This window comes from Lagopus muta, chromosome 2 (assembly GCF_023343835.1).
Source record: "Lagopus muta isolate bLagMut1 chromosome 2, bLagMut1 primary, whole genome shotgun sequence".
Lineage (NCBI taxonomy): Eukaryota > Metazoa > Chordata > Aves > Galliformes > Phasianidae > Lagopus > Lagopus muta.
Window position 1 is genome coordinate 87,827,370 of NC_064434.1, and position 24,615 is coordinate 87,851,984.

Sequence of the window (24,615 nt, forward strand, 5' to 3'; positions counted from 1 at the left end):
ACACCTGGTACTGTACAGGGGAAACTCCCCGTGTTCCAAGTGGATTACCACAAACTAGACTGTAGTGGCAGGAGGGCCCATAAACCTATGGCAGGGGCACTGAGGAGGAATTTTATCGCAAGTCTGGAATCTAGAAGAAATTTCCATTAAATACATACGCAGTCTGTCACAATCTCTTACAAATAGGATGTGGAGCCCTGGCTTGCAATAACAAGCCAGTCATACACTGTAAGAACTACCGCTGGCACCTCTTCTGTGTCACATCTTTAAAGTGTTTAAAAAAAAAACAAAAAAACTTAATATCAGTCTAACAAGATTCTCAAAAGTATGTTTAAAAAAAAAACACAACTATTCTAGAGTCTGTCCCCTTTTAACTTGCTGGCTCTGTCTGTATAAAGCAGACAGAATATTGCTGCTAGGGAAGGTATGGGTTTGTTACCTCTGTTGACATACTTTCAAGTGAAATGTTACTGCAGACAAAGCACTGTGAGGCTTTAGCTTGCTGGTGAAGGTAAAACCCAACCCCTAGCACCCCAATTCCACTGGAGAAGGAACTGAGCTTTGTGAGCACACCTTCACAAAGGAGAGTACTTCATGAGTTATATGGTGAAGAGGCTGTCTTCTGTCCATCCCTTCTACAGGACCCTGAGGAACATCCTTCCTCCCAGCAGGCTCGTTCTGACCAGAACTATCTCCAAGAGGGAGCACAGAAGCCCTTTCAAAAGCAGCTGCTGTTGGTTCCAGGATGGCACATAGAAAGCCAGCCACATGCATAACCAGAGTCCACATGTCAACAACAACAAAAACCCATTAAAAAAAGTGAAATACCTTCCTTCCTTCCTTTCCCCTCCCCTTAAAAAGAACATTGGGGCTCAATCTTTGGGTTCTCAACCTATGAATTCTAAATTTCATTCTAAGATGAGAATGGAGAAAATGAACAGAGGTGCTGGGAAAAGCATTGAGAAAAGCAGTTTCACTTACCTGATTCAGAAGCCTACAGTTACAGTGATCTGCAAGTGCACTGGAAGGGGGTACACCTTTTTACTTGTGACACCCAGATGTACTTATTTAGCTTTAAAAGCTTGAATGGAAGAAGGTGACTTTCACTAAACAGCAGGGGAAGTAAGAACAAAACATGTCACTTCCTCAGCAAAAGTTTTATGTATTAGATGGTGTATTTCTTTTAGTTTAAAAATATTCTAACACGCAGATGGGGGAAATAGGGCTGTCTCCTCTGCACCAGCACAATGCTATGCTGACCCCATTAGCTGTTATTAGTTTGTAGAGAACATACACCAGTTTTACACCCAGCTACAGGGTATCCAAAGCAGCCTTAATCAGAGATTTCTCCAGCCTCTCATAGAAGAGGTAGCTGGGTTTGCTCTGATTTTTAATAACCTGCATTATGGCCACACATGCCTTCATGCCTGCGAAGTGCCACAGCCAGCGTAAAGCATCAGGGAGCAGTTTGACAGACAAACCTGCCACAAAGTTTCAGATTGAAACTGACCTCTTTAGTGCTGCAAGCATCGTTTGGAGATGCAGAACAGGAATAAACCTGATTCAATTCACTGGAAATAGAAAAGAGTGCATCTGTGGAGGGTTGGGCATCCCTGAAGCTTTAGGCATCCAACATCCCCCCCTTTCAAATTTGGTGTGTTGGCTCCACTTCTGATACTGAATTGCTAATAAAATTAATTAGAAGCGTCATAAGTTGGTCACCCTCAGAGTATTTCTGCGCGAAGCAGCCATTAATTATTCTGATGAGAATTGTCTGCCTTTCTATTTATAGGCTGGCCGTGGGCAACACTGACTGTTCTCAGCTTGCTGTACTGCTACGCTCACGTTGGCATCGAATGGGAGCATTCGTACGCTGTGACCCAGGAGTGACGCAGAGCCACGAGTCCTGGGCCAGCTTACAGGGTGGGGGCTTTTCGACACCGGACAACTCACCTGCAGAAGAACGTGCCAGGCCGCATCAATGTGCGAGAGCTAAAAGCTCATTACACTCATTCTGGATTGTGAATTCAGTAATCTAAGCAGAAACACTGACGAACTACAGTACAGGGTGAAGAGACCTTATCAAGTGATTTGATTTATGTTATTTTTGTAAAACAGTGACACTCATGTTTGCTGCCATTTTGACATACTGAAAAACCTCTTTTTTTTTTTTCCTACACTGTACAATTCAGACAAACTCCAGTCTCTCAGCTGCTGTCCAGGGGCACCCAGGGCCATGCCCTGCACTTACATTACTCCGTGTCCAGCAGGATGCTCATCAGTTCTTTTTGATTGCTTTCTGATTTAAGGGAGAACATTGCTGATGTTCTCTCTGGTTGCAGTTTTTCCATCCATAAAGCACTTTCCTACCTACTTACTGTAGCAAAGTCTACTTTTCTCAATTTCATTTAAACTTTTTTTTTGTAGTTTTAGGAATGTAGTTTTTGTTTATTAAAAAGATGAAGCTAGGCCTTTTCTTGATAAATAAACCAACATCTTGTCTTTTTAATCTCACATGACCTTACAGCTCCTTGGTCTTTAAATGCTCTCTGCCTTGGGTTGGACTAAAACACAGAGTATTACCTTTGTGATGGAGCAAATCCCACTTGCACAGGAACTGTGGAGTTTGCCTCTTGTGCCTCTCTGCCATGAAAGGAGGTAACCCAGGGGCTGGCTGGCAAGTCTGCTTCATTCTCTGTGAACAGGCACTCAGCTCCTGCAAAATTAAAGATGCACTAGCTTTAAAGCTTTTAAGAGCTTTAAAAATAACACAAAACTAAACACAATTGTCCATTACAATGGCACTCAGTTAACCAGAGCTCTGTGTTCTTTATCCAGAGCGAGACCTGGTATGGCAGGTCTTTGCCAAAGCACGAGGCTGCCAAGAGGTGGAAAAGCTCTGCTTGCCATGGTTTGAAGCATCAACGCTGTGAGAGTGCTGTGGCATGCACTGTCTCCCAACAGGGAGGAGATCTTACCCATGTCTGGTATGAGGCACATCTCCCAGTCAGTTCCTTTTTAAATAGATAGTGAAGAGCAACATGTCCTACAGTCATGTGGGCTACGCTTTCCTTTAGGCACAACAAAAGCCTCCAACCCCAAGGAGAGCTATTGCTGAGAGCAGCTAACTGCTCCCGAAGCAGCAAAACTGCTACATGACCTGTGCCCCCAGAAGCCATCTAAGCCATCTCAGGGTCCTGCTGTCCATTGCACATGCAGCTCTGGACTAGTCTGATTAAGATCATCCCTTCAACAAGAAACTGACACAGGCTTCAGCCTGGTGCCTGCATTTGAACAATGTCTCTCCTGCTCAGAAGTACAGCAGACGCTTCATTCATGCCTCAAGAAATAAGGGTAAAGGCTTCAGTTCCCTGCCCATCCAGACACTCACCCATCCTCAGCCCTTTATTTTTAGGGAAGGATTTTTACACCACACAAATGCAGCATGAAATCCCTTTCTAGGAGATACCATTGAATATAAGGCTTACCATATATGCTGCCTCAGCAGAGGGATGTCTAGCATAAATCTAGACTGATTTATGGTAAGCAAACCCTTCTTCTTTTTCTGGAAGGGTGGGAAATTGGCCTCCATTTTGGAGTAGAACTGAGCTAAGACCAAGACCCTCCTGAAACTTTTTTCAAACTTTGTAATTAAGTGCAATTAGCATTGAATTGAAAAGTCATGAGTCTGTTCTTCAGCCTGATCGATTACCATTACTGCATGAAATGAGGGGCTACTAAGTGATGAGATTCTAATTTGTATGCTTGCAATATGCTCTACTCCAATATGAAAATGGCCATGAAGGTCATCCAGACTGTGCTTCTTTCTGAACCACAACTGTTTTTTTAGTATTCTTTTTTCAGTGCTTTGTAATGTTTCCTAATTTTGTATTCTCTCTTCAAAAATAAAGCTCAAACTGACAGTTGGCTTGAGAACTGTATCTTTGGAAGCTACAGGTTTGGTGTAAGAAACCTAAGTGCTTCACTGCCATTTAGAAACACTCCTATGCACTGGAAGCCTGCAGCGTGTGCAGTGCAAACTGCCCATGTTTATCTCTCTCACGCACATATGGAACGCAATCCCTGATGGAACAAGTTTAAAAACAAAACAAAACACAAATACACTTACAGATTAGCTAAGGTGACACACAAAGCTTCTTGTGAATGGCCACCAAGAGAGAGATTCAAGCAAAATGACCACTTCCCACAGCTGCCATCCTGGCCCACAGTCAGAAGCATGAAGTACTGTTAGCAACATTTAAGAAATAGATACTACTTCTCATAGTTCACATATGTATCGTAAAAGATAGAGATTTCCGTCACTCCCATCTTTCCAGAGGTTCTCTTTCCTGCTACTCTGAAATATTTATTTTAAGAAAAATAGCCCACTCACAAAGTTTCTGATCCATCCTCCTTGCAGAGTGCTGGTAGGCAAGGCATGGGGCTCTGTGAAGGATGCCTGAAGCTCTTCAAATGCACGCAGTCAGCTGTACCTGCAGCTTGGAGACGCTCCTCATGTGACCTGGGCCAGAAGTGCCATGCTCCAGGCAAATCCTCTGCAACGGTCCTAGGGAGGTGGAGGTGGCAGAGCCTGCAACAAGACATAAGGACCTCAGTTACCTAAGGAAAAAAGCAGGTTGATAGGAGGAGATGATTTCCAGACGCTAAGGAAAAGCTGGCTAAGGGCCCTAGGAAACAGTGGACAGAGACAAATTTCCAAAGTCAGAATTGGCTGTTTTGAACCAAAGGAGAGGCAACTGCAGTCCAGAGAATGGGGCACTGCTGCTGGTGGCCCCCAGAGGCACAGGACATCTCTGACTGAGAACAAAAGGTGGTGGCTGGGTAACAGCCAGGCCTGGAGGCCTCATGCCTACTGTCAAATCCAGTTTATAAGGGATGCTGAAAAGCACACCAGCCAGCCAGCATAGCATAGCATGCTTTAATACAGGGCTTTAAAAGCCACCAGGAAGCTGTAGCCATCCAGCCACACATGCACACGTTCATCCCCTAACCCCCTGCTCAGTTATCAAAGCGCTCACAGCCATAATTATTACTGGGGATCGCTCACGCTAAGTGGCTCTTTCTTTAATTCTGCACTGACTGGAGGACAAGTGAGGCTTTGCTCACATATCCCTTTCACATCTCAGCGCTGAAAGCAGATTAGTCGGCATAACCAGCTTACCACAGGTCATAAGAAAAACAGCTTAACTATGGGAACCTGCAGCAATTTTCTTATTAGTCATAGCAGCAGCACACCGCCTCCCACCTCCTGCATGCCTGCTTTGTTTCCTCCTAAGCTGCTGCAGCTCCCGCTGGCTGTGGGGAGCCAGACCTCCTTAGCACACCAGCACCATTTTCCTCCAGGAGCTGTATGAGTGGGGATTGCTATGCACCCTGCATCGCAGCCACTGCCTGCACTTCACCGTCCCCACCTCGCAGAGCAGCTCTGCCTGGTAGCGCTGTGCAAAACACTCTCCCTGCCCATGGCCACTTGTTAGTCAAGTCATATATTTTAATGCAGGAGGAATAGCTGAAAGAGTGCTTTCCATACAGCCTGTGAAGCGTTCTGAGGCTGAGGTCTTTGAGGAATGAGGGACAACCTGCACAGCAGTAGATCTTTGCTTGTACTGAGAGCCCTCTGAGACTGCCCTGCTCATGGCCCTGCTGATCCCCTCAGACCAGGGCACTTGGGGCACTAAGAAGGAAAGGGTGAAGCCAACTGCTCCATGTGAGTTTCCAGCAATCAGCAAACACGATAGCATGACGCATGGCTCCTGCTAAGGGCTGCTGACACCAATATGTGACACAGTCACACACATGCATCAGCTGTGCCTGAGCGCACTCCAGACCTTGAAGCATGTCAGCTCCATACATGAGTGGGTAGAGAATGCCACCAATGCCCAGAACAAAAGGAAAAGCAAAAGCCTAATGGATCTGACCCATATATTTCAGGTTCTGTGAAAGAGTCTGAGCCATATGGCCTCAAGGCCTGGCCTGCAGGCAGCCCAAGACTCTTCTCCACCACATCCCTCAGTGCCACATCTCCACATTTCTTAAACACCTCCAGGGACGATGACTCCACCACCTCCCTAGGCAGCCCATGCCAGTGCCTCACTGCTCTTTCTAAGAGGAAATGTTTCCTAATATCCAACCCAAACTTCCACTGGCACAACTTCAGGCCATTCTCTCTCGTCTTATTGCTGTTACCCAGGAGAAGAGGCCGACTCCTCACAGACCTAGCAGGCTACAACACTTTTCATCCTATTCGGGTCTAAGTACAAATAATCCAAAGTATTGGTGTGCCAGCTCCTTTCAGAAAAGGGTCAGACAAAATGGGACTCCTGTAGCACATGGATTCACAAACAACACTCAGCACACAGAAACACATCGCTACCTGCAGGGATTTAAGAGCAGCTCTGCATACGGTTGGGCAGCTGAAGTGAATCACTGCTGACAGGTACGTCATCCAACCACTGAAAAATTAAAGCTTACTGAAGAAATAATGCAGAGACATGACTTTGGTTATGACCTGTGAAGTCTGAATTGTACCACCACTTCCTCTACAGATACTTTGTGACAGAATTAATTAACTGTTACGGACCACAGAACTGATAGCCCTGCATTACTGCCTTGGAGCATCTAAATTACATGGCAAAAATAGAACAACTAGAAACACTAGAATATTTGAAGACCAGAAATGTCCACGTTGTTGATGAAGGAATTTAAAAGAAAAGTCCTTTGGAAAGAAGTGGCAGGTAACTTTTTCAGACTGCTGCTGGAAGGGTTAAGGTTGCTCTAAGGATTTGGTTATATGGGACCATTACACAGAATCACAGAATCACCCGGGTTGGAAGGGACCTCAAGGATCATGTAGTTCCAACCCCCCTGCCTAGCAGGGCCACCAAACATACACATTCAGATCAGGTTGCCCAGGACCCCGTCCAACCTGGCCTTAAACACATCCAAGGACGGGGCATCCACAACCTCCCTGGGCAGCCCGTTCCAGGGCCTAACCACTCTCCTAGTAAAGAACTTCCCCCTAACATCCAACCTAAATCTTCCCTCCTTCAACTTGGATCCATTTCCCCTAGTCCTGCTGTTGTCAGCCCTTTTGAAGAGTTTACTCCCCTCCTGGGTGTAGGTTCCCTTCAGGTATTGATAGGCTGCAATGAGGTCACCCCGCAGCCTTCTCTTCTCCAGGCTGAACAAGCCCAACTCCCTCAGCCCTCATAGGGGAGGTGCTCCAGCCCCCTGATCATCTTAGTCACCCTCCTCTGGACCCTTTCCAAAATCTCAATGTCTTTCTTGTACTGAGGGCTCCACACCTGGACACAGTACTCCAGATGGGGCCTCACAAGAGCCGAGTAGAGAGGGACAATCACCTCCCTGTCCCTGCTGGCCACCCCTCTCCTGATGGAGCCCAGGATCCCATTTGCCTTTCGAGCTGCCAGAGCGCACTGCTGGCTCATGTTCAGTCTCTCGTCCATCAGGACCCCCAGGTCCTTCTCTGCCGAGCTGCTCTCAAGGACCACTCCTCCCAGCCTGTACAGGTGCCTGGGGTTCTTCTGGCCCAAATGCAAAACCTTGCACTTTGCCGTGTTGAACCTCATCAGGTTCACCCGAGCCCAGCCCTCCAGCCTGTCGAGGTCCCTCTGAATGGCATCCCTTCCTTCCACCGTATCAACCGCACCACTCAGCTTGGTGTCATCAGCAAACTTGCTGAGGATGCACTCAATTCCCTCATCGATGTCATTAATAAAGATGTTAAAGAGCACCGGTCCCAAGACAGACCCTTGGAGGACACCACTTGTTACCGGCCTCCACCTGGACATAGAGCCATTGACCACCACCCTCTGTCTGCGGCCTTTCAACCAATTGCTTATCCATCGGGTTGTCCACCCATCAAATCCACTTCCCTCCAATTTGGAGATGAGGATGTGGTGGGGGACCATGTCAAAGGCCTTGCTCAGGTCCAGGTAAATGACATCGGTCGCCTTCCCTTTGTCCACCAATGCCATCACTCCATCATAGAAGGCCACAAGATTAGTTAGGCATGACCTTCCTTTGGTGAAGCCGTGCTGGCTGTCTCAGATCACATGCTCATTCTTTATGTGACCGAGCATGTTGTCCAGGAGGATCTGTTCCATGATCTTCCCAGGCACGGAGGTGAGACTCACCGGCCTGTAGTTCCCCGGGTCCTCCCTGCTCCCCTTCTTGTATATGGGAGTGACGTGACCCTTCCTCCAGTCGTCCGGGACCTCACCTGACAGCCACGACTTCTCAAATATGATGGAGAGCGGCTCAGCAGCCACCTCAGCCAGCTCCTTCAGGACCCTGGGATGCACGCCATCCGGCCCCATAGACTTGTATTCATTCAGTCTAAGGAGGCACTCTCAGACTTGCTCTGCCCTTACAGTGGGGAGGGATTTACCTCCTTGGTCCCCACATAGAGGTTTGGGGATGCAGGGTTCAGGGACGTGAAAAAGACTAGAAACCTGGCCACCAGTGAAGACCGAGGTGAAGAACTCATTCAGCACCTCAGCTTTCTCTTCATCTGTTGAAGCCAGTTCTCCTTTTAAATTTACCAAAGTAGGTACGCCCGTTTTGGCCTGTCTCTTCTGGGCAATGTACCTGTAGAAGGTTTTCTTATTGTTTTTCACGTCCCTTGCCAAGTTCAGTTCTGCCTGTGCCAATATACATTTATGAGACAGTTCTTTCAATGATGTTACTGCTAACATAGTTTCAGATTTCTTTCTTCTTGTGGTAGTTTTGTGCTGAGATGGCTAATAATTTGCTCCTTTTGTCACATCTCTGTTTCGGTCTACTGCTGCAATCCTCACTCTGCCTCACTGCCTGCCTTAAGGCCCAGTATTGGGCCCCAGACTCCAACACCAGGCAGCAGCAGCACAACCCAGCTCAGCCAGGGTTCTGCAGACCCATCATGAATGCTGACATGAAAAGCAAAAGCACGGGGGAAGAGACTATGGGGAAAACCAACTACAGAACTTGGAGACCCTTCAGCACAAGGGCCTCTGACTGCATCCCTTCTGGCCCAGAAGCAAAAGCAATGGTTCCAGGAACCTAAGCACCTTGAAGCTCTAATCCTGTCAGCCGAGACAGGATTTCCACCACACCTGGCATGCCATCACTGGTGCTTCTGGCCAGCTTTTTGCAGCCTTTGCTCAGGTTATTTGTCAGAGTTCCTCACTCTGACCAAATCCTGCCAAATGCTGCCCATTGAACCTAAGACACCTAAAATCTTCTTGAGCCCCGCTTTCCTTGAGTGGTTACGCCAATAACCACTGACACAAGAACAATTGCAGGTTAAGTACAAACTCTGACACATGAGGATCAAAAAGTGTGAAAATCATTCAAAATAGAATGTTGCTTCTCTCCACTCACCCACACCGGTCAAAAACTCTAAATGACACTGTTCATTGCTGCAGTGACAACAAACATGCACAACTCCTCACAACCCCACTCATAGAAAAGCATCATTGAGACTTCCCAATCATTACAGAATTCCACCAGGATCCCACTGTTTAATCACCAGGAGTTGCAAGCAAAGGGTATAATGATCCACATCCCCACTATCCCGAAAGCCTGCCCCTGAAGCCATCCATGTATGTTGTAGGGAATCTGGACACTCCACTCCACCAGGAAGCTGCATTAGCAGCTTAGAGGACAGCTGCAGCTCATTACAACCCCCAGCCCAACCACCCCCATGCAGACGGTCCTGCTTTCTCCAATCCCAGTGCTTTCCTTACATCAGCTGCTCTGCTCTTTCCCTGCTGCCTGCCCCACTGATGGGTTTTAGAGGCTGCACTCTCACTCAATGCTCTTCTCTTTTTTCAGATGCTCCCCTGACACACAGCTAGATTTCCTCCACAACCAATTTTCCTGGACAAAGAAAACGAAGCACATTCAATCTGCCAGGAGAGGTACCCCCCATGCTATGCTTTTGCTACATTTTATGCTTCTTCCATATACTGCCGTGACCTTCATTCCTCCTCACACCCAGTCACCTGCACAATGTCAGAGCAAACAGCCTCTCTAGCTGCTCCAAGCACCCGACTGCTTTATTTGCTGCTCACGAATGCAACATGACCACACCAATTTTGCAGAGCCATTTACAATTCTTGTAGCCTGAACTGTAATTTCATGCAGTGGTTCGCACACACTTTCTGCACACTTTCCTAATGGGTGCTTTTTTCAATTTAGCTTTCAGCTGAGCTGTTTCAGTTTCCATTTCTGTCTCCACGCTTCCTGTAGCCAGGTTCAATATGGCTGCATGTGCAACGTTACCACGCTGGAGGAAAACCAAACAAATAATTTATGTTGGCTTGAGGCTACATACAGATCAGCTTAACTCTCTTGACTATCCTTATGCCACAGATGGCAATTTTTGATAATCCTTCCCGTTATCATTGTTTCTTTCTAAAATACCTTCTGCTTAACTGTAAAACTCAACAGAAAATTCACGGGGACAGAAACCAGCATGCCTCTCTCACTGTAAGGAAAACTGTGCAAGTGACGCAAGCAAAAGAAGTTAAAAAATAATAAAATAAAAGGAACACAGCAGAGGACAAGAGCTGATCACGTCAGAAGTAAGCTCCCCAAGGCTGCTTCTGCACTCATTACCTACATCTCTATCAGGTGGGATTTCTAGGAGTAAAAGCTGAGGATTTGCCATTAACAAGTTCAGCTGTTTTGAAACTAAACCTGTGCCATGGGATGACTGAGATTTTAATGTAGCCATGCTGCACAAGGACTCAAACTCAACTGTAATAAAGAAGGGAGAACAAGGATAGAAAAGGAAAGGCGATTTAAAAACAAAACAATCTGTACAGTATATTGTGCACAAGCACCTTCCTGTCTGCTGCTGACAGACACAGCCAGCCTTCTCCAGATCTCTTTCCCCCCCCCACCCCTTACTGTTCTTCAGGAATAGCACAGGTTATTTTCCCAGTCCCTCCATACCATCACACAGGTCACATACCCCTACACTAGGCACCCATTGCAACTAAACCCCTCACACCGCTGGCAGAAACAAACACCATAGCAAGACTGCATCCTTCTCAGCCCAGTGGGACAAACAGCCCTACCTCAGAGGCAACTGCTCCTGCTGCCAAGGGAAGTGAGCACCACAGTGAGCACCATGAGGCCAAGAGATCTCTCTCCTGGCACAAAGTCCCTCCTGCTAGAGGTGGACTGACAAAACCCTCACAAATTTCACCAAGAAGACTGTCATCCTGCACCTCAGGAAAAACAGCCCTGTGTATCAGGACATGCTGGGGGACACCCATCTGGAAAGCAGCCTGGCAGAAAAGACCTGGAGATCCTGGTGACCACAGAGCTGAACATGAACCATCAGTGTGCCTTGCCACTGAGCAGGATAATGGTGTTCTTGGCTGCATTAGGCAAAACATTGCCAGCAGGCCAAGAGAATTGCTCCCTCCTCTCCACTCAGCATTGGCAAGGCCACACCTCAGATACCACATCCAGTTCTGGGCCCAACAATACAAAACAGGTACAGACATATTGGAGAATTTAAGATATGCCCACTTACCTTTGATCAAGGGACTGCAGCTCTTCCCCGATGAGAAGGAAGGGACTGGGGCTGCTCAGCTGGGAGAGAAGGCTCAGAGGAACACCATCAGTGCATCATCCATTGCTCCTAGAGGGAATGTGCAAAGAGGACAGAGCCAGGCTGTTCTCTCTGGTGCCCAGTGGCAGACAGTAGTTTCCTCTGAACACCAGAAAGCACTTCAGTGCTTCATAGGTTGCCAGAGCACTGGCACAAAACTGCCCAGAGACTGTGAAGCCTCCTCCTTGGAGATATTCAGAAGCTGCCTGAACAGGCTGCTCTGAACGTCTTTGTGCAAGCAGGGGCTGGGCTACAAATATCCCAAGATCCCCACCAGCCTCAGCTGTGGTGCTGTGATTATGCCCAGGTGCAGTGAACGAGGTGCAGGGCTGGGCTGGGGCCCAGGCCTGCCCTGCTCAGCAGCTGTGCCCACCAGGCTGGGGCTGAGTCAGAAAGTGAACCTTCCCACTTGAAAACACAGATTAGGGCAAATTTGCTTTCTGTGTTAAGTCAAGCTCACAGTGCCACCAGGGAGGCTGCTGAGAATGCACGAGGAGCTTGAACAAAGAGTAAAACGGAGAGTTCAGAGAATGGGAACAACAGCTTTTGGAGACCTCAAAATAAAAAGAAAATTAAAAGTACCTACCTTCACTCCAGAAATTTTCCCTGTTCTAGCAATCACAGGGAACGCATAATAACTTTAGACAAAATAAAGCAGAGACTTTCACATTGGTCATTGAGCAATATCAACAACTGAAGGTCCTGTCACAGCGCACTCTGCAGTGGATGCAGGGACGCTGGTAAAAATAGCTCCTCCTTGAGCTCCTCGGCTGCTCCTGGTACAGTTTAGCCTCAGCTCTGCAGCCTGAAAGCTTACATCTTATTGCTGTCCTTTTGAAGATTAGGTTCCCAATCTCATGAAGCGTGAGGAGGCGACAGGCTAAGATCATGCTTTGGAGTACGAAGCACAAACACGGCTGCAAAGTTCACAGGCTGAAGTCCTGAAGAGTAAAACTTTACATTCACGTCCAGATCGGTTGCTGGCCCACAGGAGCAGTGATTTTAGTATGGATTTGCAGACAGCTGGTCCAGATTGGAGTCCACTGTGCTTCAGAGAACACCTGAATCCACTTTACAGCAGCCCTGCACTTGTAAATCATGGTTGTACTGACACACACAGAAGGTAGAATTCTGAGGAAACAAGCTGAGCTGCTCACAAGTAAAATGGTAATATCAAACTTTTCTATCAACAGCGCTCTGGGTGCAGAACAGCAGCAACAAAATGGCAAGCCAGAATTCTAGAGACTAACTTAAAATCTCCTTGTTACTCTTAAAGTACATATTCAACCCATTAAAAAGCACACCAAAGCAATTATAATGTATAAAATAGTTTATTACTATAATAAATAAAATTAAACTTTTTTTTTTTTTACAAATATTATTTGTGCTTGTTTAAAAATGTTTAACAGGGATATCATTAATGTAGGTGGCTGCATTTGTAACTGAAACATTCCAAAACAGCGTGTATGTGCACACACACTGTCTATCTACTGGCAGCTGCTTTGCTGACCACAAAAATAGTATCTACTCGTTCTCTTTGTCTGATCATGCTTCATTGAACAAAGTGACAAATGCAAAGAAAAAGAAACAGGAATATTTGGTGGATTTTGGAAAGGATAAAACCAAGTGAAATACATTTAAAAGCTCCAAAGCGACTGCATTAACTGCATATCAATAAAGTGTCCATGCAGTGGTGGCTAAATACCGAAACGCAGACGGGTTTCCAACAGATGTACAAATATTGATTGTATGTAAGTACAATAATCTAACACATTCATTAGAAAACTCCATATTTCTTTATATAGCAGTTCATCCTGATACAAGATTATTGAATGTCTCTCATCTACAGCTAAAAGGATTCTTTTCCTATGTCAGTGGTCACACCTTCAGTGGGAGGAAAGGAAAAAGACATCCGCCTTTCAGAACAGCAAGTGAAAGCCCCAAACTGCTTTGCTGACATCAGGCATTTAAATCCAGTTATGGAGATGTTCTGGGATTACACATCAAATATGTTTACACGACACTCAACAATCAGCTCGGAACAAATTACGGCTGCAGGTAAATTCACAGTAGCATTGTTGCACTGTAAAATAAAGTCTTCAAAACAAACACTTTTGTGATAGGTCGGGCTTGGATCCCCAATAACACAAAAGTGTTCACACAATAATTATGTCTGTTTTGGAAAGGGAGAGGACTATTGGAGTAATTTATTATCCTAATAAGAAGGCATTAAGTGGAGAAATAAGCGTGATTACCAACAAGTGATTTCCATTAGATTTAGAAAGCTAATCAAAGTGCTTTATCTTTAGGCAACATTGTAAATACTACAGAACATGAAGAAGGAAAGAGAATGGAATCACAGTTTGAAATGTTTCACTTATGAAAGGGTCTTAAGGCTAAACGTTGGCTATATCTTATTGCAAAAAGCATTATTTTTATTTAGTTGAATCAATGCTTGCCACAACAATGTGGTCAAAAGTATGTCAGATTAGTGGATACAGTAATCTACTGTACTATACCTCACATTTCTGGAGCTTCCCCTGCCCGGGTCTCTCTCTAAAAGGTTTGTGTCAATAAATCAGAAGTGCGGCTGAAACACAGACATTGTTATTGCCAATACACACACAGGAGACTACAGAGAAAGGAAGAATTAAGTAGATGCTCTTCACCACCTAAGACCAGGCCGAGAAAGCAGAAGTGCAGTGACCAAGTGTCATGTGAGAAGGACAGGCTCAGCACCTTGAGACAGCCCCCAGTGCCAGGAAAAAGAAACCCTCCTGTTCCACAGTCCCTCCTGCAGGAGAAGCCAGGAGAGGCAATACCAGGGCACCTTGGCTTCAGAGGTACTGTGAGCAAGCAAGAAACAGTGGCTTACAAGCTGTTTTCCCACCAGCTATGATACAGCATTTTTCCAATTTCACATACATTTCTGGTTCCTGACTAACAGCACCTGCCAGATCTCTCAGTCACGATATCAGCCAAACTAACTGTACGAAGCTGAGACTGCTAGAGAAACCAGAAGGTATGGCCTGAAAGTTCAACATTTAACAAACAAGATGCTAGCTAGCACATTCAGTGGGTAGCTAAGGGGAAGATTTTAGTTCCCTTCTTGAACTGTAATCATTAAGTGAAGGATGTGCTTTTACATAACAGAAATCAATCCATATTATCTATTGTCTATACACAGATACTACATATACGTGTGTATGTACACGCAACGGCACAAGCGTAGTCATACACATTGCTGTTTGTATAGCAAAGACAAATCGTAGTAAATTCTTTCACAGACTGTGATTGAAAAAATATCACCAGATATTCACAGTAAATATCTTGTTCAGTTCATTAAAGTGAAGTACTGTAGAAGCAGAACATCACCTTCGAAGCTGCTAAACAGGGTGTTCGCTGGGATTCAGAGCAGCACTGTGAAAGAGATTTAAAGCAAGAATGGTGTTTGTAAAAGTATACAGGTAATACCAGACAGAAGTCAATGTAGCTGAACATGGAAGGGATGAGGGTTGGTTTTTTGCTTTTTAAATCCTGTGCTGCGTATTGGTATTCTTGTTAAGTATGAACTTCTACAAGCTCCCTTTGTAACAACCCTGAGCCCCGGCTCTTCCTCTGAACTACCAGCTTTTGACTGAAATCTCATTCCACCATAGGGTAAAAATGGGACACAATCTCTTGTTCGTTAACACGGGTTGTTTAGCAGGTAGTTAAGTGGTAGAAGCACTGTGCCAGAACACAGAATGTAAACCGCTTCCTTGTTAAGGGGCAGAATCTCATGTTCAGAGGTCATCCATTTCTAAGATGAAAAATAATTTAAGTGAAAAGGCTTACCCAACACAAATAAAAGGAAAAGCTCACAAATAAAATGGAAGAATAAGTAACAATTACCGTGGATATGCACACCACCCAGCCTTAGGCATCCAAGTTTAAGGCTCAATGGAGAAAGACAGATTTGCAACATAGCTGCTTTCAGTCACTCCCTAAACAAATCTCTCTTCATCTGCTGAGCCTGGGCAATACACTACAGGTCCAAACTAGTCTGAGGGTCAAAGGAGTCCCATAGCAGACATGGTTTCACTTATTTACCACTAAGTAGCCCAGGGAATCCAAAGACCAAAGCTCATCCTAAATATTATATTTTTTCAGATTCCTTCACAATACATAGTGGTTACTCAGGGATGATGCAGTCTTCTACAACTAGCTTTAGTACCTGCCAGTTCATGAAATCATAATAAAATGGGTCTGACTTGTTAGAGCTGTGCAAATCTCAGTGACACTGCCCACTTCAGTGCTGACCTGGAGCAGATGCCTTGAAGGTGTCATTGGAAGGGGTGCAAGTTCTTCTGGAGATTCATGACTGCAACAGAATCAAATTTGGCCATAATCTTCAGTGACATTACATTTTAAGTGTAATTCCAGAGTATATTACAATCTTTGAAAGCTATACGAGTGGATTATAACTGACTTTATAGGCTCTTAAAAAGGCCTCATAAAAGCCTTAAAAATGGACTCTGTGCTTCACCCAGCCCTGGCCATGGAGCACGTACCTGTGTTCCAAACTGAACTAAACTTCAGGCTGCACTTGGAGTGCCCTCAGAAATGGGGACTTATGCTCCTTTACTCACAGAACCGCATGTGGTGATGCAAATAATTGTGAGGCTTCTAGGATTAACCCTGCCTTGACTCCAGGATTAGGCAATCAGCAACACCAGGAAAACCTTAAACATATCCCTGAGGACACATGAAAGATACCACTGAGAAACATCAACATGGACTCAGCAACAGAGGACTAGGTAACCTGCAACTGTGCATCTAATCCTACATCTGCACTGCAACACTTGAGACGTTAGGCACATACCTGGGGGGCAACAAACATTTCCCTCTTACCTGTCTGGGATAAGCTAATTTCCGTGTTTATCAGACTGCAGGTAGCTGGCTGCCAGCTGAGTTCAGCAAGACTTCCAGCCTTTCAAACATGTTACAAAGGAAACACAACGCTGATGAGTAATTTGCCTGGATTGGAAAACTGGCACCAAGTGAACCGCTCAAATCCCTCTGCAACTCTGGGGCACTGATTACAAATACATGTATACTTGCAAACCTGTAGTTTATTTTTACCTAATTTCACTGCCCAACGAATTTACTGACCAAGGAGTTTGGAGAGGAAAAGCACGTAGTAATTCTAATCTGAAACTGCTGTTGTATGGATCCCTTATGGAAATGGCATAGCTATTGCAGGTAGCTGTTGCCATTCACAGTGATTAAAGCACCGAACACACCTTGACTTTGGTCAAAAAAGCTCTCCTCAGTATGCCCCAGACATAACTGCAAAAGACACCAGCTTCCATTGGAAAAACCCAAACTTGGAACTAGAAATAAATATAGGAAATGGCACCTCTGTTTCACTGTTTCCTAGCAAGTCACTTCTGTAATGCCTTTTCTTTCTATAGGTGAAGTAGAAAGTTGCATACAGATTTGATCCAGCTGCATTTTGGGAATCCTTCAAGACTTGATTACAATTTATTATTTGTGGACACTCCTGTACTGAACCAGCATGCAAGACCCTTGAAAGCTAACCCTAAAGCAGCTGCAAACTGCAGTGCTGTCCTCAGAACAGATAAAACAAACTTACTGCCTTCAAGGCCTGAGCTCGTAGCTTTGCACAGCACAGCCCCAATACTGTGTGTGCAGTTTCACCGGTGGGCCTTGCACTTCCCCAAGGATGTATGGCATAATTCTGCATGGCCCCATGCAAGCATTAGGCCACCAGAAATCCTTCCTAATTGGTCATTTCCCTTCTCTCTTCCTTACTTAACCCAAATCTCATATCTCCTCCAAAAATTTATGTGTTTTTTTTAATGTAAATGAGTTAGTACCATAGAAAAAGAATGAGAACTACTCCCACAGTGTGTTAGGACCTACTGCCAGTGAGAATGAAAAGCTCAACATTGTTGCACCATGCTTCTGGACAATAACCTACGGTTAAATAGTGAGCATACCAGACCAGTGGAGAGAATTTACTGCAGATCTATATCTATGTCCCAAGATATGGAATCTTCTCTGCTACCCTAAATAATGAATAATGAACAGTCATTTTGGTAAAGTGCTTCAATCTTCCTCCAAAAAAGTTATGAAAATATAAGTTTTGGAAACATCTCCTTCTTTAAGAAGCAGATCTTCTTGTTTCCTTGCTACAATAGCACTTGTATACAGTAAGCACTGTGTTTCTACCTCCATTTACTTTCTAGATAGATTAGATCAATAACAATACATCCGGATATAGAGAAAAATGCCACAATTTAAATTCTATGAAAGTTCTGTGAAAGCCTTTGGCTACAAGGAACACTACCAAAACAGAAACTTCTGAATAATAATTTAACAAGAATCAAAAGAGCAGATTCATAGCAAAGACAGGACATAATTGCTACAGTATATTTTCACAGGGAGGCAAATCTGCAGAATGGTTATTGACACTGACACACAACACATTCTGCAGTGGGCAGAAAGTGTTCTGCACGTTCTGCAGGTACACAGCACACCCAAACCTCCGTCCTCCAGCAGAAATTAAAAACACAGGTAATGTTCCACGACATCTGAGACAGAAGTCAAGATTTTGAAAATCAATATCCTGACTCAAAGAATGAAAATGTGGATGAACCCATTTACTAACAGACTTGGGTTTTTCTGTGTGTTGTTTTTTTGGTTTTTTTTTTTACATTTTTTCCCATCTTCTTAGCTGTCCCTTGACTACCCAAAAGTAACTTTGGTATTGAGTAGCACAAGTTCTACTCCTCTTTGCTTTATTACAAGTACATGAAAATATACTGTGGCATTTAACATGCTGTACGGGTGACTGAAACAGTGACAACAGCAGCAGCAAAAAAAAAAATGCTGAAAGCACAAGCACCCTGGCCAGTCCTTATTCATATAGGCAAAAACTGAGCTAACTACATAAGGCATGCTCCAAAAACCTAAGAGGTCACCTGGCGCTCACAGGGATGGCTGCTGCTTTCAGAGCTCTTATTCCAACATCCTGAGGGAGAAAGAGGGAGTGGGGAGAATGGGCACCAATGGAGAAAAGAAAAGCTTTATAAACTGTACCCTTGCTGTCAAAAAGACTTCAGAGCCAGCTGCCATCTTGACATGAGGTTGCAATTCCTGCTACTGTACCTTTTTAGACATAGGGAACATGCTTAGTGAATTGGTCCCTCACTTGTTTTCAAGATTAAATTTAAAATGTTAGGGGGGGTGTTCGTTTGATTGACTGTTTTTTATAAAGAAACACCTCAGCTAGCTCCAAACATGTCTTTTTCTGATTCTGGAGACTGGGGCCTTGATATTTCAAACAACTCCTGTGGTGACTGGGAGCTTCTTCTTGAGGTCAATATCCTAAGTATCTCAGCGAGCTGTTTTTCTATATTGGTCATTTTTGTGTTTAAAGCCTTGATGTCCTCTTTCAATTCGTGTTTCACTTCTAGCATGGTAGCCTGAAGAGTCTGTTCTGGGATAGGATAAAAGGAATGCTTGACCTCGGTGAGGACCGGGCTGCGGTCCTGTGGGCTTCTTGTCTCCCCAACATTATCCAAGCGCAAGTCACTTTTTGTAATGCCACTGTCACAAGAGTCTGTCTTCTTCAGGGTAGCTTCTCCTGAAGCTTTAGTTCTCTCTGGTAACGTCTCCATAGATTCTGCTTTAGAGACTTTATTCCAGTCTTCACCTTTCCCACAGGCGTCTTTGAATTTGGCCCAGCCTTTTCTCCTGGGGTAATCCCCTGATGCTTTACATCCTGTGTACTCTGACGTGGGGGCCTGAAGCTTCGCCTGGTCAGAAGTCCCAGAGGTTGAAGCTGACTGATATGACACAGGGGTTGCAGGGCTCTCCCGTACGGTCACAACGCTGGCTTTGACCACTGAGCGTGCGGAGGAGTGCTCGCCTAGGATGTTGCCCTTCTCCACATCCAGGTCATCTGGATCTCTGCCTCTCTCAGCTGCAAGCCGTGCCTCCTTCTGCTGCCTGAACCTCTGAAACAGTCGGCGGACAGGGTGATCTGGTGGCAGAATCAGGGGGGCTTCATTCTTCCTTTTCATTCTCTCCTCTTCTTCTCGTTTCACATCGCTGATTTTCCGGAATACAATCTACATAGGGAAAGAGATTTCAACGCTGTCATTAACTGCAAGTTTGTTAAGGAGAGGAGTTGTAGAGAAATAATTATTTGAAAGATTTTATTACTACTGACAAATGAATAACCTCTGCACATTTATAGCAACATTACCACAGTTCTCAAGTGTCTTATTTTGTGAACGTGGCTTTGTTCGTTATTTAAAAGCATACATCATCTGTCTTACAACATCAGAAAGAAAAAGCTCTTCAGTTCCAAGAAGTCAGCAAGGCAGTGCCATTCTAAATGCAATGATCCCAGGAACTTACTTGCTCTGTTTTGTGTTATAAATGACTTCTTATATTTGTTTTTCTGAGTCTACGGTTGAGCATCAATTTTCTAGAGTTACAAAGACTCTCTTCCAATCTTACAGCAGCCTCATCCCAGAGCTCACTTGCTATACATCACACAAAAGTTCTGATATTTTAAGGAAGCTTGGCCACTAATAGCGTGAGCACAGCAGAGATGAGCCTGGACTTGCCAAGCAGCAGTCTGCAAAGTACTTCTTTCCATGCAGTCCCTCCCACACTCTCTTCTAGAAGCAACGTGAAGATTAGAAACAATGCAAAACTCAAGTTAGTCCCAGTGGTACAAGGACAGTGAAGAATGAGCTCTGAGAGATGAGGAAAAGCTATCCATGGCTGACGACTACAGCAGCTTGAAGAGCTTCTCATTTTATTTTTTCATTTTTATGTGAAAATACACTTTTTTGCATGAAGAAACATTAATTTTCAGTCTATTCTCCTAACCAAGCCTTCCTGAGCCTGTGAGCTAAGCAGTCTAAGGGACCAGCCTATGGGTCTTCAGTACTGATTTTTATATTTATATTATTACTGGTGGAATGCTGAAGGTGATCCACTAAGCAATTTGTTTTGAGGCTTCAATGCAGAGCACAAAAGATGTAGACCCCAGCTTCCACAGAACACTGTCACCTGATGTCTTCAATTGCCTTTGGGAAAACCCACTCTAAATCCTTATGCTCCAGAAATAACTTTCTGATTCAAATCATTACTAGTAAATGTGTAAACAAACCCACCCCTCCAGTGCAGAGAGATTTAAATTAAAACAAACATAATAAGCACTGATTCACTGGCACACACACACAGCGCATGTTGCTTCTGACTTCAATGCTTCTTGACAGTTCTGTCATTGTGAAGCAGGGAAAAACACTATCTTAACATTGTGTCTTCAGGAAGAAGTTGTCAGACTTGGCAGCGTTACCCAGATGCAAAAGAATAAAATTAGCAGAAATGATATTTTATTTCCAAGCTGCAATTAGGAAGCTAAATGTAAGGTAAGTAAAATGAGTATTTGACTGTACTACTTTTTTTCCAGGAAACTTAGTCTGCAGCAGGCTCAGTATAAGGTGGACAAAGCATAATCCTTAGTAGTGAAAGAATAACACTTACGGGAATGGAGTATCAATACAGTGATCCAGGATAATGGCTTCCCACATGCTGGCAGTTCTCACTTTAAGTGAAGGAACAGTGCCAGCCCGAAGCAAGAGCAGCTGCCCTGCATGCACTGCTGGTGCCTTGCTGTGTTGGGGGTCAGTCTTGCAGCAGGCCCAGGCTGGCTCTGGCTGCACTAAGCTCCAGCAAAGCAAGGCAGCTATAAACCAGATCAATTTGTCTCTGCAAACTTCTGCATCCCCAAGCACACCCTCTGCTGGAGCTTGCGTGCTTGGTGCTGCTGTGGACATCTATGACCTGCACGGTGCCATGCCAGGCAGACGCGCAGTTAGCAGGACCACTGTCTCTGCCCATGAGCATGTTTTTGCATGTGAGCAGTCTCAGTCTGACCTATGGATCTGGTCCATGTTTTCCCTCAGTGCTAAGAAGAGACTTACAAATGGGTGCTGCAATTGTCACCATTACAGAGTCACCAGGGACAGCACTGTGGTGCTTGAAAGAGCTGAAGGCCAGGCTGCTTCATAGAGTCCTTGTCCAGTTCAAGTCCTGCTCAATGCAGTCTGCTCAGCATTTTGTCTTCTAAGCACTGGATTATCTCTGACCTTTTAGTTATTGGCTTTTCTAACATAAATGAAGGTGTTATTTGACAGAAGCTGCCCCCACTACTGCCCAATACAGATGAGAAGGCAATGGAGGAAGTTACAAGCAATAACTGCTTAACTCATACTCATACTAGCCACTGTGTCCCATACAGCCCATGGCACAGGCTCCATGCTGGAGTACAAGAAAAGCAGATATATCAGCAAACACAAAAAGGCAAACACTGAGATGTATTGTTGGCAGTTCTCATCATCCTCACAGGCACTGCTGCTTCCTGCAACACTGCCTAGGTGAGGCCTGTTGGTTCCAAGCATGGCTGGCTGTGCCACCAGCCTCCTCACTGAGGGGTGCTCTGCCTCACGGCCCCGAGCATGCCCACTCCTTTCCTGCAAACCAGGCTGCATCACAGACAGGAGCCTACGTCGAGGGATCAAGTACATAAAATATTGCATTTACCTTGGTCTCCTCAGCATGCTCGCAAGCTAGCGACCCCCAATTCCCATTTTCTACGTGAGGCTTTATACCAGCCACAAGGCCGTACCACACAGCAGCAATCACCTGCATGAATGCAGAAATGCAGTCCTCACATCTCTTGTCCTGTTCAACATATCTACTTATGTGACAAACTGCGCTCATGCAGTGTAAATTGAAGCTTGTGTACATTTGCTAGGGGACACAGCCTCCAACTCTGGGGTTGGCTGCTTTACCAAACTCATAAGACACCAGAGAAATACCTGCCAGACTGCAACCTGTCTTTGGGAAGCCCAGGAAAAGCTGTCACTGGTCCCACTTTTGGCAAGCTCCTCAGCACTACTTTTCTGAAGATAGCTCCATGTTATGTATGGAGCAAAGGTTTTATAATCATGCAAAGATCAGCAGTAATTGAAAAGACCTTTTCTACAACTGCATTTTGGATTTTTGTTGCTGCTGTCTCGTTTAAGGCTAAATACAAATCCTGACACATGAAAAATACAAATAACTACTTTAAAGGGACACTTTTCTTAAAATTGTTGGGGAAAAAGCAATCTGTAAGTGGTTAAAAGATTTAGAAGCATCCAAGATATGCAGAAAATATGTTTGTTATGCTGACATATATATACCTGCTCCCACAACGAGCCCAAGTGCAAAGGAAATGAAAATAGTTTTCATTTGTTACGAGAAAGAGAAGTATGGACCTACACAGTAGTTTTAATGTAGAATTTGATAGGGCTATAAACTGAGGTTAAATCCCCAAATATGCCAAAGCTCCTAAGACAACTTTTAGTTCAATTTCTCTTTATCAATCTTTCCAAGCATTAATTTTTTTCTGGGAAGGAAGAATGTAGAGGTTGTACTCTCAGAATTTCCCAAGCTGCATTAAACTCCAACCAGTGCGAAAAGGTCAACTTTGCAAACTGTGCACTTCTCCATAACATCATCATCTGCAAGAGCAAAGCATGCAGAACAGTGGGAGCATTTTAGAAGTATGCAAAACCCTAACTGTGTTAGAAGAGCCTGAACTGAGATGAAGTAACAAGAAATACAAACACTAGGCATAAAAGTGCACCCAACACACTTCCATTCTCAAGTCTTTGATTAAAAGGTGCTGAATCTTTTAGCTCTACAGGAAGGCCTCCCAGGATGCCAGAAACATGAGTACTGGGGGGATATTAGCCTAGATTTGCATAATAATAATAATAGTACAGAAAATAGCTCTATTAGGCACAGAATAGTACAAATGCCTCATAAACATTTGACTGAGGTATAACTGAGGCAGTTATGATGACACTGTAACAATTTTATTTTTGGATAATACAATCAGAGAAATGGAGAAATGCACTGATACCTACTAGCACATCCATGCCCCCATATGTGCCATCGATCCATGACAGCATAGACTGTGTAGCTGCATTCCTGCCTGTGCATGAGCAGTGTCTGAGGAAGAAAGACAGGATTACATCCAGCATATCTTCCTTTCCTCAGTATATGTGCTGAACTCTTCAGTAAGCTTGGGGGCAAAGTTCTGTCTCTTTTTATCTTCAAAGAGTTCTCAGGCTGTACGCATAGAATCAATGCTTTCAGAGTTTAAGGTCAACATTTATCCTCAAAGTATTAAAAAAAAGAAAAAAAGGTGAATGTAGATGAATACCTGCACTATCTCTTTGGTTATCAAATGTGGCATGCCCATCAACTATCAGAAGAGGAGGCTCAGGGGAGACCTCATCGCTCTCTACAACTGCCTGAAAAGAGGTTGTGGCAAGGTAGGGGTCGGCCTCTTCTCCCAGGTAACAGCAACGGGATGAGAAAGAATGGCCTCAAGTTGCACCAGGGGAGGTTCAGTTTGGATATTAGGAAACATTTCTTCTCAAAAAGATTGGCAATGCATTGGAACAGGCTGCATGGGGAGGTGGCAGAGTCACTGTCCCTGGAAGTGTTCAAGAAACATGTAGACGTGGCACTGAGGGACATGGTCAGCAAGCACGGTGGGGATGGGTTCAGGTTGGACTATGTGATGTTAGTGGTCTTTTCCAACCTTAATGATTCCATGATTCTATTATTTAGATCTTCCTGGGCTCAGCACTCAAACCCAAACACCATTTAAATAACTCAGCATGGGTATTTTGCATTAATAAGATTTTCTTAATTTCTTTATGATAAGACTAAAAGAAAAGCCTGCAGTGGCTTCCAGTGTAGGGTAGGCAACAAGTTTGCTCTGAAGGGACATTCCCAAAGAGAATCAACTAGATTATTTCTTGTAGAAAAACATCCTATTTGGCAGCAATAGAGAATCCATCATCACATCTTGATAAAAG

The 24,615-nt window shown here is 44.6% G+C and overlaps 2 protein-coding genes and 1 long non-coding RNA gene across 8 annotated transcripts in view; 1 reads left to right on the forward strand and 2 right to left on the reverse strand.

The window, feature by feature from the left end:
* The window catches only part of HHAT (hedgehog acyltransferase), a 147,004-nt gene extending 143,083 nt beyond the window's left edge, over window positions 1-3,921 (forward strand). Inside the window, exon 12 of the mRNA XM_048936251.1 lies at window positions 1,793-3,921. Coding sequence (XP_048792208.1) covers window positions 1,793-1,890 — 98 coding nt within the window. The 3' untranslated portion in view covers window positions 1,891-3,921. The remainder of the gene's footprint in view (window positions 1-1,792) is intronic.
* Window positions 2,140-11,857, reverse strand: LOC125689292 (uncharacterized). Its single transcript, XR_007375171.1, has 3 exons — window positions 11,570-11,857; window positions 4,394-4,591; window positions 2,140-2,716 (listed from the first exon to the last, which is right to left on the reverse strand). It is a non-coding gene; the product is annotated as an uncharacterized LOC125689292 (long non-coding RNA).
* A 906-nt stretch (window positions 11,858-12,763) lies between these two features.
* Window positions 12,764-24,615, reverse strand: part of KCNH1 (potassium voltage-gated channel subfamily H member 1) — a 180,541-nt gene continuing 168,689 nt past the window's right edge. For 3 of the 6 annotated variants that reach the window (XM_048936271.1, XM_048936272.1, XM_048936274.1), the window contains one exon: window positions 12,764-19,788. In XM_048936271.1, the coding sequence (XP_048792228.1) occupies window positions 18,940-19,788 (849 nt within the window). In that variant the 3' untranslated portion in view covers window positions 12,764-18,939. The remainder of the gene's footprint in view (window positions 19,789-24,615) is intronic. The other 3 variants (XR_007375193.1, XR_007375192.1, XM_048936276.1) reach the window with 3 other exon arrangements.